At 33.8% G+C, this 17,669-nt stretch overlaps 1 protein-coding gene across 4 annotated transcripts in view; it reads left to right on the top strand.

The window, feature by feature from the left end:
* The window catches only part of CHD1 (chromodomain helicase DNA binding protein 1), a 75,714-nt gene extending 58,421 nt beyond the window's left edge, over positions 1-17,293 (top strand). Inside the window, exons 31-37 of one of the 4 annotated variants that reach the window (XM_029216173.1) lie at positions 38-301; positions 640-780; positions 4,860-5,038; positions 12,387-12,483; positions 13,450-13,501; positions 14,021-14,231; positions 15,772-17,293. In XM_029216173.1, the coding sequence (XP_029072006.1) occupies positions 38-301; positions 640-780; positions 4,860-5,038; positions 12,387-12,483; positions 13,450-13,501; positions 14,021-14,231; positions 15,772-16,117 (1,290 nt within the window). In that variant the 3' untranslated portion in view covers positions 16,118-17,293. Of the gene's footprint in view, positions 1-37; positions 302-639; positions 781-4,859; positions 5,039-5,810; positions 6,853-12,386; positions 12,484-12,604; positions 13,215-13,449; positions 13,502-14,020; positions 14,232-15,771 lie in introns of those variants that run through there. The other 3 variants (XM_029216174.1, XM_029216175.1, XM_029216176.1) reach the window with 3 other exon arrangements.
* Positions 17,294-17,669: the final 376 nt, after the last annotated feature.

The following is a 17,669-nucleotide window of genomic DNA, read 5'->3' as shown; positions in this document are numbered from 1 at the left end:
TGGTTAGTAATACATTGGCCATACTTGCACTTTTCAGGATGAGATCACTTCTGTGAAACATCCAAATAAAAAAGTTAAAACAGAAAGAGACAGTGAAGAAAAACCTGAGCCAGATGTTTGTATAAAGAAGGAACCAGAAGAAAAGAGGGAAGCGAAAGAAAAGGAAAATAAAAGAGAACTTAAAAGGGAGATAAAAGAAAAAGAGGATAAGAAAGATATAAAGGAAAAAGATTTTAAAGAGAAAAGAGAAAACAAAGTAAAAGAAGCTATACAGAAAGAAAAAGACATAAAGGAAGAAAAGGTATGCAAATCATAATATAAAATTTAGAAAGTGACAGAACAGCGTATTTACAGTTTAGGAGAATAAATTGTCAGCCCAATTAGTCTCAATAACTGAGTTCTTTAAAAATGCATATGGGTATCTAGTAGAGGAGAACAGGTTTGAATCCTTTTTTAGATGCCTTACCTAATAAATAATGTTACAGAATAGCTTTATTTTTGGTTTCCCCAAATAAAATGGGGGAAAGATCAAATAGATAAGAATGTTAAATGTGAGTAAACTTTATAGAATAAAATGGGACCATAATTCTTCTGGAAGTGTTAATCATTTTTGCCTTTGTTGTTGTGTTTTATCATCAGTTGAGTGAATCCAAGTCTGATAGCAAGGAAAGATCTAAGAAATCTTCAGTGTTGGATGCTCCAGTTCATATCACTGCAAGTGGTGAACCAGTTCCCATATCTGAAGAATCTGAAGAGCTAGATCAGAAGACATTCAGCATAGTAAGTAGTAAAGTTTCTGGTTATTAGGAATAATTCATATAACATTTTATTTAATTTATATTCATCTTTTAAAACTTTAACTTTAGAAATGTGTTTGAATTTGATAGCATTGCAGTTCAAGCTGACAAAAGCAATAGATTTAAATTTTGAAAGGTATCCTAAATTTAGAATCAACCTAGAAAAACTTCTTCATAAATTAAAGATTTTAAGAAGAGGTATTTAGGGAATAAACTTTTTTTCCTCCAACTTTAGAATTTTAAACTTTTCAATTCCTGAGCCTATTATCCATATAACAGTGGATATATCTACAGTGAAGGACCCTTCTTTTCTAATCTTTTACAGACCAGTGTTTTTAGAAAATAAAATAAAAATGAAATTAGGAAAAAAAGAATATAAAATATAAGCCCTGGTGTTGTATTACTAGATTCAGTAGGTATAAATTTGCACTGTCAAACTGATATAAAGGTTTCTAAAATTTCTGTACCTATCCTGCTTTGGACTAACACAGGTTCATAGACCACACTTTGAGGAATATTGGTCTAAAATATTACTGGTTTTACATGCTACCATGCTTTTATATTCATCAGAGTCAGGGAGAATCTGTCTTGGCCTTTCTCCAAAGGGTTTATTTGCTGTATATATTCAGGAACGCAAATAATCTTATGGGTGTAATCTTAAGTCAGTTTTATCACTGATACTAATCAAATCCTATACTTGAAAGATGGAAATTTTCACCTTCTAAAATTATATTTGTGTTTGACCTACTACGTCCTTTTAGATCCCCAGCTCATCTTCATGTCCCATTTTCTCCTATTGTGTACTCTGACTAGATGATATTAAGACTGAGAACGCATTTATTCATTTCCTACTGATTCCATTACATGCCCTAATATAGTTCCAGATATGCTCTTTAAATAACATAGTTCCTGCCACAATTTTCTTGTCCTCCTCACTTTTGGCTGTTTACATCCCTCTAATCTCTGAGAATATTGGGGACATTCCCAAGTAAGCTGTTGCAGCTCCTGTCTTCCATCTTACTTACTTGAATGAACATATATCTTATCTCTTGACTTTCATTTTTATCTTTTCTCCAGGTTCACATGTTGTGATTCCTTAGCAACTTTTAAGGCTAACCTTTCTATTTATGGCCTAGATCTTAATCTAGCCTCTCTATCCATTTTCTATTGTTTTTGTTTTTGTTTTTTACCCCCTCTGTATTGGGTGGGAATGGGTGATGGTGTGCTTTTGCTTTTCTGAGGTGAAAACACTGAACTCTTCTGAACTGCTTCCCCTACACTATGTGCTCCATTACTGAGGTAAGGGAAATTGCACCTCTTGCCTCTTCTTTGCCCACATTTCCTCCTTAGCCATCTGACTTGTTCATATAACCAATGAAATGGAAAGTTTTCTTTTGTGCCCAGTGCATGAATTTCTTCTTCATTAACCTTCATAAATGATTTAAAATCTCTTGTATTATGGAAAGGAATAATGGAATAGTTTTAAACATGGACTCCAGATTTTCTGAGCTTGTATGATTAAGATTTTCTTGGGGGCTTCCCTGGTGGCATAGTGGTTGAGATTCCGCCTGCCAATGCAGGGGACGCAGGTTCGTGCCCTGGCCTGGGAGGATCCCACATGCCGCGGAGCGGCTGGGCCCGTGGGCCATGGCCGCTGAGCCTGCACGTCTGGAGCCTGTGCTCCGCAGCTGGAGAGGCCACGGCAGTGAGATGCCTGCGTACGGCAAAAAAAAAAAAATTTCTTGGTATATACATTTTATTGTATTCAGGAATAGCTCTGATTATTAAGAAATTCACTGGTCTTTTCTCAGTCTTCATTTTCCTTGACATCTTTGCCTCATTTAGCATCTCTTGATTTTCTTGTGTCTTATTGATCTGTCTTCCTAGATAGCAGTATAATTTAGCAGTCAAGAAAGTGTTTGAGGTCAAAACTGGGTTTCACAGATGTCATTTCATTCTAAGCTTCAATTTCTTTTTCTATAAAATAGAGTGAATGGTATTGCAAAGGTCTATTGTCAGAATCAAATTTAAAGCAATGAACACACAGCCTCTGGTACCTAATAAGTGCTTTATAAACATTAGTTATCATTGCTCCAGTTCCCATCTTCAGGCCTTGACCTTAGCATAGATTTTAGTCATCAATTCCTCTCTTTTTCCTCCACTCACATTCAATGAGTAAATCATATTGGCTCTAACACACTGGTTCAAGCCACAGCCATCTCTTTCCTAGATTATTTCAATAGCTTCATAGCTGTTCTCACTGCTTTCACCCTTCCCATCTCACCCTATACCCTTTTCATACCCCGGTTTGTACTCCACACAGCAGCCCAGACTGACAATAACTGTTACAGGGATAATAAAGTCACCCCTTGTTACTTTTCTGTTTAAAACCCTTGAATGGCTTTCCCTCTCATTCAGGATAAAAGATTCATAACAATAGTCTAAAAGATACAGCATATGGTTTACTCCCATCATCTCCTGCTGTTTGCCTGACTCACTTGGTTCCAGCGACACTGGAATTCATACTGTTCCCTTGAACATGTCAGACAAGTTATAGGACATTTTTACTTGCTCTTCCCTCTGCTTGAAATGGCTTACTCCTTCATTTTCTTTAGATACCTGCTCAAGCATCACACTTCTCTGAAAGCTTAAGTAAGGTAGAAAGCTCCCTGTTCTTTCTTGCTTATTTATTTTTTTATCATGGTTGTCACCATCTTAAACACTATGTCTTGTTTACTTATTGGCTTTATTCTCCTACTAGACTACAGGTTCCATAAGAGCAGGGTCTCCGTTTTATTTACCACTCTGTTTTCTGGGTCTAGAACAACGCCTAGAATATAGTATGTATTCAGCCTACATATGTTGAATAAATAATTTTCTAGCAGAATATAAACTAGAAAATTGAACAAGAAACAGAAAATGTAGAGAACAAATATGAGTAACACTAAAAATTAGAAAGGAAATTAAAATTTTCCCTTTTTTAAAGAAGACATTAGGCTTGGCTGAGTTCTAATTTTAACTAAAGAATAAATGATTCCAGTGTTAAATTATTCCTGACAAAAGATGGAAAGTTTCCCAACTGATTTGGAGAAATAGGTCAATAAAACAGAGTAAAGTACTCATAAACAAATTTGCACATATAATATAGACACTTAATTGATAATAAGAAAGGCCCTTCACAGCAGTGATGTAAATAAATGGTGGCATTGGGTCAACTAAATATATTGTCTGTAGTTGATCCATCCTTACATTCCCCAAACTAACCCAACTTGCTACTCATGGATATAATTACTATAAAGTTGTTTTTGCATTTGTATACAATAAAATTTATCTGCAGTTTGCTTTTTTAGTAATATTTTAATTCTGGTTTTGGTATAAGGTTAACAGTTTTTATTACACAAATTGGACTTTACTGAATGGTATGGTTTGGGTGTGTTGTCCTTTTACTAGCATGCTAGTGCTCTGTAGGCCAAGGAAGAGGTTGGTTTCCATCAACTACCCCCACGTCCCTGACTGCCCAAATATGATAGAAGCAAAATTCATCATTAGCTACTTTGGCCCCAAGAATAGACAGTTTATACTTTTAGCTATATTGATGTTAATAGCTTTGCCAATATATTATATAAAGATTATTATTTATGTATTTATATATAAAAATAGCTTTGCCAATATATAAAGATCTTTACATTTTATTCTATATTATAGTCAATACATAATATTGTTATACTCTGAAATATTTTGTTATCTTTTAACATTAAGTCTGTTTAGAATGGTGTTCTACAGTGTAAAAAGTAACCATTTTTATAAAAAGTAAGTAAAATCCAAGGCTTTTACTTAGACAAAGACTGATTTTAAATGATAATGGAAAGCCTTGCTTTCTGAATAAAGTCTGAAGGAGAAATGCTTGATGTTTAAGAGCTGTGAGGTGAGATTTAATGCTCGTTTTAGCATTAGACAATGCTATATTTACTCAGGTAAGTAAGTATGATTGAAAGAAGTAGATCTTTGTTGAATTCATGGTTTTAATACATGTATTTGTGTTCTTATTTTCCTGTTTTAAAGTGTAAAGAAAGAATGAGGCCTGTCAAAGCAGCTTTGAAGCAACTTGATAGGCCCGAGAAAGGCCTTTCAGAAAGAGAACAACTGGAACATACTAGACAGTGCTTAATAAAAATTGGAGACCATATCACGGAATGTCTGAAAGAGTATACAAATCCTGAACAAATCAAGCAGTGGAGAAAGTAAGTGATGTATTTTTCAGGAAGTGTTAAATTTGTAATTTTGTAACCATCTATTTGTCTCTTGTATTTCAATTTTTTTTTCTACTTCTGAAGTTTATAACAAAAAGTTTAAAAAGGTAACCTGAGGATGATTGCTTTCACTTTTTCCTTTAACTTTAAAGCTTTTTATAAATAAGTGATTACTTAATTGTGCATCATGATAAACACAGGTAGCATCTCTGCCTTTAAATAAATAGTGAAAGGCATTTCATTAAAATTCAAATTTTATTTTTAAAAATCTCCACAATTTACCAAATTATTCTCAGTAATATCTTCAGAGGTTGGTGTACCAATTTGTTACATAAATTTAGCAATTCATCTTCTAAGTATGACTAAAGCCTTGTAAAACTCAATGTCCTCAAGCAATGTAAAATGCAGACTTCTGTTTTCCTCTTCATCTTAGAAGTGGCAGCAATTTGATTGATTTTAAAATTACAGTTGGTTTTAAAATTATAAATCTGAACTGCTATAATATGATACTAATCACTTAATGATTACCAAATCCAGGACACTGTTAAGCCAGACTACTAGACAGGATAGGAGAAAAATAAAATGAGCATAAACCAGTCATTGACATCTGTTTATTAGCCTTCTGATTTCTTTGCTACATGTAGTGCAGCTACACATCAAAACAAAAAATTTAATGACACATTTCTGGAGGAGGCATGATGATTACACAAAAGTTAAAAAAAAAATTTCTATCCATGTCCCTTTTCTTCTTAAATTCAACCAGGACCCCCATTTTAGAAAGAGGAGATAGAAGTTCATCGTGATCACTAGGCTTTTGAAAACAAGTGAAACTGAGCTCATGTCTAAGGAAACTGAAACCATTCACAGACATGAAGAAGAGCCTAAAGTCATGTGCCTATAATGACATGGAATGATCACTGGAGTTGGCATCACAAGACATGCATGCTTAGTTCCATCCTGGCTAATTTTTGGCTTTGTGACCTTAAACAGTTACCAATATTATCATCTGTAAAAAGATAAGGCACTGCATATTTTTCAGTTACTGAAGGATAATGATAAGATATATTATGCAGAATGAGAGGCAATAATTCTCAAGTACTATTCATAGTGTCTAGTTGAATCTTTTATTTATGGTTGGAATATATATACACCGGAGCTTAGTGCTTTCCTTAAATACCATAAAATAGAATTACTCCATCCTTCTCAAGCTCTTAACTCATACAGGGACCCCTAAAGTACAGAACCACAGGACATGGACATGAATACAATAGAGTTTAATTATATATACTAGGATTAAATGAGAAGATAGCGGAATTCCTCTATCTTTTTATATTCAAGATCCAAAGTTAAATAAATGTTCTCTGTCAGTGGCTCCCAGACATATTCTTGATTGTTGCTTGTCTGTGATAAAATTAGGGAAAAAGGAAATGCAGTGAGTTATTTTTAAAGCTAAATTTAGTTAATTTAAAGGATTATATTAAAGTTATTTTCTACTTTTTAGTGTAAAGGAGCTTATTTTCTCTCTGACAAAACTTGTGTACTACATACCAGTTTTTAAACCTTAATAAGAGTTTAGATTTTTGAGGTTGTGAAGAAGGCAGAATATCTATTTTACCTGCTTTCTAGATTAGAAATAAGCAGCATCTCATTGAAATTACATGTCGACTAATACAACTGGATGTTATTTCAGGTTTAGGTTGTTATTAGGAAACGGGGGAGGGGGGTAAAAAACCTTTAAAAGAAGAGAGACCAAATAGCCAGGAGACATTTTTCTTTGTGTTCGCCCTTACCTCCCAAGGTTTTTTTTTTTTTTTTTTTTTTTTGTGGTACGCGGGCCTCTCCTGTTGTGGAGCACAGGCTCCGGACGCGCAGGCTCAGCAGCCATGGCTCACGGGCCTAGCCACTCCGCGGCATGTGGCATCTTCCCGGACCAGGGCACGAACCCGTGTCCCTTGCATCGGCAGGCAGACTCTCAACCACTGCACCACCAGGGCAGCCCTCTCCCAAGGTTTTATTCCTCTTTTTACCCAGCTGGGCAAATTAGCTTTTGTTTTTCTCCCAATCTACCTTGATTTCATATTCCTTGGTACTTATTCCTGCTGCCACTGTCTCTGGTTATACCAGATTCCTTTAAATGGGAAAGGAGAACAGAAAGACCCCAATTGAAAAATATTTCAAAAGCAAATTAGTTTTTGCTCTGGTCTGAGTGCTGTCTTTAGAGAAAGATTGGGGAAAAATGTAGAAGCAAGGGAGAGTCCCTTGTGTTAAGGTTGAACTTCTGACCACCCTGCTCTACTCCACTCCAACCCACAGAACACAGCTACAATTACTGATTCTACAAAAGGAAGGAAGATCAAGACCTTACCTGTAATTTTAAAGATAGGGACTTCACCCATAATTATACAGCAGTTGACGTTAAGCAAATTTTTACAGTAACCATAATTATCTGCTTTATTTCTTGCTTATAAATGTTTATATATAAATATTTTGGCCAAATAGTTGGTGAAGAAATGCAACACTAGTTTTTATTTAAAAATCACTTACAATCAAGTGATAACCATAATAATGTATATTTGTGTTTCGTTTGTATATCAAAGTACTTTCATATGCGTCATTCTAATTGATCCTTTTAAAAATGCTGTATTTAGGAAATCTTAATAGTTAATACTTCCATTTTTACAGAAGAAAAAAATGGACTCAGGTGAACAGCTTTGTAGGGCTGGGACTGGGTTAATGGCCAAGGAGGCGCATAGGGCATGAACTTTAACAGCAAGGCGCTCACTCTTACGCTAGTTCCAGGTCTGGAGTTTTGCCCAAGATCACACAATTCAGCAGGTGATATAATTAGGACCAGAATCTAATTTCAACTAGGTTTTTTCTAGGGAAAAAAGTATTCTTAAAAAGAAATTTAATTACTAACAAAAACACAGTTTATTAATTCCTACCTCTTTACTCTTTTGAGTTAACTGTAGAATGTAGACAGTCTAGAGATAGTCTATAAATTCATTTAAAGGCGATGAATTTTCTCAGCTGCTGTGGATTTCACTTCACTCAGGTATCATTTAATTAATTTTCTCTAAGTTTGCTTATAACTTTTATTTCAAGGTTAATGTCATACCTATAGTGAAAGTTTTAATATCATCTGGGGACCACTGCCCTAACACAGTATTCTTAACAATTTAAAGACATACTGATTTTTTTAGCCTTTTGTTGTAGTAACAAAATGAAAACCAGATTACACTCATTTATCTTTAATAAATAACTCAAGTATTTTATAAATTAATAGAACCCCATGAACATTAGTCATAATTTTAACTTCATTTATTTTTAAACAGGACCAAATTTGCATTTTACTTTATTGTTATTAAAATATAGTTGACTTACACTATTAATTTCAGGTGTATAACCTAGTGATTTGTAAATATACAGAGTTGTTGTATTTATTGACTATATTCCCTGTGCTGTACGTTACATCACTGTGACTTATTTATTTTCTTACTGGTAGTTTGTACCTCTTAATCCCCTTTACCTATTTTGCCCATGCACCTATGCACCTTCCCTCTGGCAAGCACTAGTTTGTTCTCTGTATCCGTGAGTCTGTTTCTGTTTGTTACATGTTCATTTGTTTTGTTTTTTTAGATTCCACCTATAAGTGAAATATATAGTATTTGTCTTTGTCTGGCACATTTCATTTAGCATAATACCCTCTGGGTCCATCCATGTTGTTGCAAATGGCGAGATTTTATTCTTTTTTATGGCAGTGTAATATTTGTGTGTGTGTGTGAAAGAAAGAGAGAGAGAGAGAGATCCACTTCTTTATCCATTCATCTATGGTTGGACACTTAGGTTGCTTCCATGTCTTGGCTATAGTAAAAAATAATGCTACAGTGAACATGGGGGTGCATATATCTTTCCGAATTAGTGTTTTTATTTCCTTCAGAAAAGTACGGAGGAGTGGAATTGCTGGATCATATGGTAGCTCTATTTTTAATTTTTTGAGGAACCTCCATGCTGTTTTCCATAGTGGCTGCACCAATTTACATTTCCAGCAACAGTGCATGAGGGCTCCATGTCCTCCACATCCTGGTCAACACTTGTTTTTCCTTTTTTATGATAGCCATTCTGACAGGTGTGAAGTGATATATCTCATTTTGGTTCTGATTTGCATTTCCCTGATGTTGAGCATCTTTTCATGTGCCTGTCAGCCATTTGTATGTCTTCTTTAGAAAAATACCTACTCAGGTCCTCTGCCCATTTTTAATCAGCGTTTTGATACTTTAATTTTTAAATAAGCTATTCTAATTTAATGTCAAACAATGGATAATAATAGGATTTGGCTAATTAAGTTAGATGTAAATTACAAGGATTTTACTATATTTAGGAATGATTTAATTTTCCCAACTGCTATCTGATAAACTTTTATCAAATTTGTTGAAAGAATTATTTTTCATGACTCAGTATTAGCTATTTCTTCATTCTTTCATTTCACTGATAATTGATTACCGAGAGTAGTATAATCTAAAGAGTGTTTCAAAAGAAAAAAACTAAATAATATTGACTCCAGTTAATGATATGCATGCTGAAGTATTTAGGGGGGAGATATACTAACACCTATTTTTCTTTGAAATGTATCAAACAAAAACTAGAGGGATTGACAGAGGGATGGACATAATGGAATCATATGTGATAAAGCAAGCACAGTAAAATGCTAGTAAGAGAATCTAGGTATTAGGTATATGGTTGATCATTGTAAAGTTCTTTTATCTTGATGTATGAAAATTTTCATGATGTTGAAAATTAAGAAACAAAATAGTCTGTGCATATGTATTGTGAAAATGTCCCATTAGTTTAAAATAGCCTGCTAATATTAGTCTTTATAACTTGATAAGCCTGTTAATATGCCATAATTTATTTAAATAGCCCAGTTTTACAGGCTATATGAAGTATCACTATAGAAGCAAATTTTGAGAGTATTACACACATATATGCACATTAAATATAAGGGTTTGGGTGACTGCTCTTTAAACTGCAGTACAATTTTATAGTCTAGTTTTTGTAAAATTATAGATCAAAATATTGATGAGGAGTAGGTATCATCATATACACAGTTAAGCAAAGAGCTGTCACAAACTAAATTATAAATGGTAATTTATAATTAATAAAACAAAAAGGAAAGAAAACACTTGAGAAAGCCACAACTGTCTTAACAACACTGGTAAGAATTCTTTTAGAAAATCACCAGATATCCATCTCTGTATGCACATATGCTGGGATAATTTTGCAATTATTGTATGACTCACAGGTTTCTGATTTCCAAAATTTACTAACACTTAGGAGTTTACTAGCAAGCAGCTCTTCACACATATCAATGTCCAAAATCAAAAGGCTGGGAATTACTCATCTTAGTGGAAAGAGAATTAGGAGCCAGAGCCCTGCCTTCTAGCCTTACCTAGCTATATGAATTTAGGCAAGTCACTTAGCCTCATTACCCCATTTGTTCATTTATTTGAAAAATTGTCTGCTACATTGGCTGTGCCTACCTAAAGGCTGGTTATTTGTGGAATTAAGTAATAGAAAAGAGCTTTGAAAATATAAAAACTGTATAAAGTACCTAGCCAGACACAGGTTAGGTACTTTATACAGTTATCTCATTCAAGCCTTTGTAACAATGTATGTTTTGTAGTCATAGGCAATTGATGCTTGGTATTTGAGAGAAATATGTCTCAGCTGTTTAGAAACCCCCAAATTGGGACTTCCCTTGTGGTCCAGTGGTAAAGAATCCGCCTTACAATGCAGGGGTTGCAGGTTCGATCCCTGGTCAGGGAACTAAGATCCCATATGCTGTGGGGCAACTAAGCCCGCACACCACAACTACTGAGCTCGCGCACCTCAACTAGACAGCCTGCATGCCGCAAACTACAGAGCCCACGCACTCTGGAACCCGCGCACCGCAAATACAGAGCCCATGCACCCTGGAGCCTGCACACCACAACTAGAGAAGAGAAAACCCACACGCCGCAACGAAAGATCCCACGTGCCACAACTAAGACCTGACGCAACCATAAATAAACAAATAAATCTTAAAAAAAAAATCCCCCAATTAAGTGCTTCTGTATAACTTTATTTCTCCCATAAAAAAGAATGAGAATAGTTATTTTCTAGCTAAGAATTTTTGCTTCCTTATGCCTTGTTTCTTCCATTAATATCCTGAGAGATGGCTTTCTTTTGGGAAGTCATTATTCACACACACAGAGTTTTATTATTTTTAAAAAATCACTTAAAATCGATTGCTTGGGGCTCCCCTGGTGGCGCAGTGGTTGAGAGTCCGCCTGCCGATGCAGGGGACACCAGTTCATGCCCCGGTCTGGGAAGATCCCACATGCCGCAGAGCAGCTGGGCCCGTGAGCCATGGCCGCTGAGCCTGCGCGTCCGGAGCCTGTGCTCCGCAACGGGAGAGGCCACAGCGGTGAGAGGCCCGTGTATCGCAAAAAAAAAAAAAAAAATCTATTGCTTGACTCAGCAAAGATGTTGATATTGGGTAGTCCACTAAACCTCCATCATTGGCTAATTAGTAATTTCTTTCCTCTGTTTATATAAGCAAGATTCAAAATCTTTAACATACCTACTGTAAAGCTAGTGGTTCAAGAAAAAATTGTAAATATATGAAGCTGTTACTTTTTCAGTGATGGCAGATAGACTTCAACTCAAGTGTCACTGATTATTAGTGCCTCTGAGGAAGCTGTGTTGAGAAGGATTCAGAGACTGCATCTGAATTTATCATGAAGGAGTACCATGATCAATTACTGACCCCAGCCTTGGGATGGGAAGAGAGACCTAAAGATACAATACTGTCCTTGGTTTATAGTGTCTGATCATGTTACTCTCATGATGATTACATCACAATTATAAAATGACAGTTGCTTTTTAATGCATTATTCAGGACCTTTCATTCACAGGCTTAATCCATATTATCTGATGGTATCTTTACTCAAACTATTAACATAGTTTATCCCTTTTGTATCTAATCTGAACCACAGTATGAGTCCCTTCCTGATTTGTAAGTTTACTTCCCTTTGGTTTCAAATTAGGATTGATTACTACTTTTCAAATCCAAAGATTGTAAAATGAAGGAATTTGAAAGAGAAGTAAAAGTTAACAATGTCCAGTTTTATTTGGAATCTTATCCATATATGAAGTTTTAAAAAAAAATGCTAGAAATAATCTCCTGAGACCTTGTTCCATAGAGGGCTAAGATGTGTGTATTTCTGTGTAGAGGGAAGGGATTTCATTAAAAAGCTAAATATTTTCCACCAGACTAACTTGCCTTTTCTTCTTCTAGAAACCTGTGGATTTTTGTATCTAAGTTTACTGAGTTTGATGCAAGAAAATTACATAAATTATATAAGCATGCTATTAAAAAACGGCAGGAATCTCAGGTAAATGAATGCATCATATTTTCTTTATGTTATTGAAACATTTTTCCTTACAGAAGAATTCAGTTAATAAATGTAGAAGGAATAAAGGAAATAGAAAATCTCACAATAAAATTTGTTGCAGGTAAGATCCTCCAAGGGAAGCTAAAATGAGTGGGCAAGAAAACAAGATATTGGCATAGTCTAAAAGTATCTCCTCCAAGATGTTTATTGATTACAAAGAGAAAAATAATAGCTCTGTAGAGGAGAAACCTGCCTCACACCACCTTAAACAAGCAATCAAAGTTAATGTCACCAGTAATAAGACATACTGACATCATGAACCCCCTGCACTGTGTACTGAGAAAGGTACATCACTTCTGTGGAATTCCTGGCAAAAAAGTATCACTTCAATCCAATCATGAGAAAATATCAGATAAACCCCAATTGAGAAATACTCTATAAAATAGCTATCTAGTATTCTTCAAAAGTGTCAAGGTCATGGAAGACAAGAAAAACCTAAAGAGCTGTCCCAGTTTGGAGGAAACTAAGAAGACATGAAAACTGAGTGTAATGGAGTACCAGATTGGATTCTGGAGGAAAAGGATCTCAGTGGAAAAATATGAAATCTGAATAAAGTCTGTAGTTCAGTTAATAGTATTGTACCAGTATTAATTATTTAGTTTTGATCATTATACCATGGTTATATAAGATATTAACAGTAGGAGAATCTGGTAAAAAGCATATGGGGACCCTCAGTACTATTTTTGCATCTTTTCTGTAAGTCTAAAATTATTTCAAAGTCAAACTTTTTAAAAAGTCATGGGACAAATAGTTTATACTTTTAAAAAATATCTGCAAATATTACATTTATACATTCTAATATCTTAAGTGAGAACTTCTTTTAGCATAAGGGTTTTCTGTATCCTGTTTTTTATAAGGGTGTTTGAAGCCACTTAAAAGATTCTTACCTATGTGCATTTATTTTAGCAAAATAATGACCAGAACAGCAACTTGAATACTCAAGTGATTAGAAATCCAGGTAAGTAAGTCTTGCTAATTGTTTTGGAAAGTAAATTTTAAAATTGGGGTTTTTTTTTTGGCGGGGGGTGTTTTAGATGATATATACCCATGTTATTATATTGTATCTAGTATCTTAATAATCCTTTTTAGCTTATTATTAACTTTCCCATAAATAAACCTATTACCAGTTTCTAGAAAATTATAGAATAATTGTTGAAATGAACATATTTTTTAAAAAACATTGTTTGGAATAATAATGTATTCTTTCTGTGTAAGAGTCACAAAAGTATATTCTGAGAAGGAAAAGGGCCTTATACTTTTCGGTTGTGATTGTTCACATTTCAGATTAAAGTAACCTATTTCTAAGCCTTAGTGTGGCTTTTGTAAAGCCATTTCTAAATGCTGTAACTGCCTGTATTTGAGAACTGGTTTTGTTAGTTGGAGTTGAAAAGTTCTTATAATCTAGCAGTGAAGTTACTTTTGTTTACCATGTATTTTTTTAAGTCATTAACAAAAGTTGGACACTTCTATCTAACAGATGTGGAAAGATTAAAAGAGAATACAAATCATGATGATAGCAGCAGGGACAGTTACTCATCTGATAGGCACTTATCTCAATATCATGATCATCATAAAGACCGACATCAGGGAGATTCTTATAAAAAGAGTGACTCTAGGAAAAGACCCTATTCTTCTTTTAGTAATGGTAAAGATCATCGTGATTGGGATCACTACAAGCAAGACAGCAGGTAAACTTGACAGTTTTAAAATTTTGCTTATTGATGTCTTCTTTATTTTATTTGTTGTATTTGACTTTATCAGCCAATTCAGTCTTCAGGTAATCAAAATAAGTCTTACGTAAGGTAAATGTTTTGTTTGTAAATAAGAAAAACTGAAATATAGTTCTTTTGGTTAAGAGCTGAATTTCTCTATAAAAATGGATTTTTAATTATAAATTTAAGATCAAAGTATACAATAAGAAAAAGTTTAGTGTAGGGAGTTCTGTAAGTCATGGGATTCATAATTGCTGGTTTTGGAGAATATTGGCTCAAATACTCTTCAAAATGTAGTAAGTAAGGTAAAATAAAAGATTGATGGACTGTGGCTGAAGTGAGGTGGTGGTGAATTCTACATTCTATTCCATTAAAAAAAAACTAACATTTATGTGAAAAATTAATTTATGTGAAAACAATTCATTGAGGTTAAACTTAAAGCAATCTGAGATAGTCCTGAAATCAGGAAGTTTTCTCCATATATTATTATTTTTTTGAAGTCTTTAAGTAGTAAACAACTGGAATATAATAACAATATATTTTACTCCTTTGTTGGTAAGGGAATATTTTCATTATAGTGATCATTACTGTAAGCCAAACAAAAATACTGAGAAGAGTAAAAGTAAAGATCAGAAATAAGGAAATGAGTAGGTTTTTTTGTATTTTAGTTGTGCTCACTGCAGTAATTTCTGAGAAACACAGCCACATTATAAACATGTCAATTGTATAATGGCTCTTAAAATTGGAAAAAGGCACACAATGAAAAGGAAAAGCCATATTTGTTGTGGTAAATGTTTGTAATTTCACAGACTTACATAACAATTTATATTGTTTATAATAAGGACCTTTTGTGAACCAAAAACCATTAAATTTTGTTTGGTGTATTTTATTTGAAAAGGCAAACATTTTAGAGATTACTTTTCATTAAACTGCCATAATTTTTTTTAGCCAACTGCCGCATTTATGTATGGAGTAAACTTCACAATGACATATATCAAGTCTTACTATATAAGTAATCAAATTAAGGAAGCTTTTAATAGGCATCACCAACCAATAAAAATTCTCTTTTACAAATTTATTTCATAGACTGTTTTAGAGGTTTTTATTTTTTTTCCTGCTTACAGGTTCATAAAAGGCTCTGATTTCAGGGGTATTTTAGATTCATGTAGTTATCTTAATTCCAACTTTCAGGTAGTTAAGATGTATTAAGACAAATGATGCATAGAATAAAAAGTAGCAACTAATCTAAAATGAGCTTGAGAAATTAGATGCTACCTGAATTGCTTTGTATGGTTTCACTTTAGTTTAATGAATGGAATAGTTTTTCCAAAGGCAGGCAGAGATATTTCCAGTGATTTTTAAGCTCACTTACAAAGTTTTGTGATGAAACACTGAATTTGTATAAATTAAAAGTATGCTTTAAAGCAATTTTGTTTTATTTTTAATAAGATTTTATTTGGAAACATTTAATTAGCATTATTAATTTAACTAAAATTCCTAATTTCTCTTTTGTTAGATACTATAGTGATAGAGAGAAACACAGAAAACTGGATGATCACAGGAGTAGAGACCACAGGTCAAATTTGGAAGGAAGTTTAAAAGACAGAACTCATTCTGATCATCGTTCTCATTCAGATCATCGGTTGCATTCAGACCATCGGTCAAGTTCTGAATATACACACCATAAATCTTCCAGGGATTATAGGTATCACTCAGATTGGCAGTTGGACCATAGAGCTTCCAGTAGTGGCTCTAGATCACCACTAGATCAGAGGTCTCCTTATGGCTCCAGATCTCCATTTGAACACTCAATTGAACACAGAAGTACACCTGAGCATACCTGGAGTAGTCGGAAAACATAACAAAAACTGATAGTGTCTTTCTGGACTTTTCTTTTAGCCATATATCATAAACCAACACAGTAATTGCCTTACATGACTTGAAAGATATAAACAGATCTTCTATCAGTAGCAGTATTGTTACTTCTTTCCAGGATGCAAGGTCTATTATCCCAACAGAAGAGAAAATATTTTTATATTTAAGGATTATGCTGCACTGTACTACAAATATTGTAGTACTTTTTCTTTTCTTTTTTAAAGAAATGGAAAATGTTTACTATTACAGGGACCTCAACACTGCCCTTCCATATAGGCTGGATAAAACTGTTTTTAAGTCAGTGGTTTTAGACTGACATCCATTTAAATTATGTTTGTATATGAACTTTACTCTGACCTGTGATCTTGTTTCAGGAAGGAATGAAAGAGAGTTCTTTTCTTAATAAAGAAAACACACTCAAGGACTTTATTCACTTTCCAAAGCTACTTGTTTACATGTACACTGCGACCACCTTGCCGCTTTTCATCACAAGCTTGAATATTTAAATTCTGTACTTATATCTGTAAAATAGCCAGGAATTTCCTGTTTGTGATCTATTATTATGCCTTTTTACACACACAAACAATGGCTGTAAATTACTGTAAATGGATTAAATGAGCTTTCCTTACTTCCTTCCCCTTCTCAGGCTTTTTTTGACTGTTCCTTTCCCTACCAACTCAGGCCTTCTTATCATTTAAAAATATATATATCAGTGTAATAACACTTTTTAATGATTTGTCTTGATGGAATCATTGTTTAGAATGTAAAAAAATGGGGAAAGGGGCCACTTAATTCCATTAGTCCTTTTTATATTGACTATTTTATTAGATACATGTTATTTCTTTCCTTTCCCTTTTTTAGTCAATATTGTGTAACAAAATGGTGAGATGATAATGTAAAATCTAAACTGCATGCTCTGGAAACAGTTTTTTCAGATGCATTTGGTTTAAAAGGGTAGGTGTATGAACACTTTCAGAATCCAAATGGCCAAAAGTTATTGTAAATCCATTTGTTTTCCTTTTCATGTGGGCAATAATGTCAAATGTGCTATGCAGCCAGGTAACATTTTAGATAAACTTGATTGACTTTTAATAAAAACTGTTACAATGCACACTGATTGTATATAAAAACCTTATATATTACAAATTAAATTTAAGAAAAAGGATATGTGGGCTCCTGTAATTTTCTGCTGCATTCTTATTCCCTCAAGCACTTAACTTTTTTTTTTTAAGTAGTAACATTTAGCTTATAGAAAAGGATATTTTGATAAGCAGTTGATTATTGTTAATGTGTAGCACTATAATTAAATCTATTTTGAAGAATATATGGATCTATGAAGTAAAATTTAGATCATAGAAATCTGTTGGACTCGATTTTCTGCAGATATTATTTTAGAATGCCTTATATTTATTTACAGATTTTTTTATTTTGTTATATTCAGTGGGAATTTTTTAATCATGTGGCGTACCTTCTTGGATGTGTGCTGTGATCTAACAAATTTGAACCTTAACTGACAAATATAAGTATATTGATATATTC

The sequence above is a fragment of the Monodon monoceros genome, unplaced genomic scaffold (assembly GCF_005190385.1).
Source record: "Monodon monoceros isolate NGI ecotype Baffin Bay Population unplaced genomic scaffold, NGI_Narwhal_1 Super_Scaffold_12, whole genome shotgun sequence".
In the NCBI taxonomy this organism is placed as follows: domain Eukaryota; kingdom Metazoa; phylum Chordata; class Mammalia; order Artiodactyla; family Monodontidae; genus Monodon; species Monodon monoceros.
The sequence above is the reverse complement of the archived record's forward strand: the minus strand, read 5'-3'. Positions and strand labels throughout refer to the sequence as shown.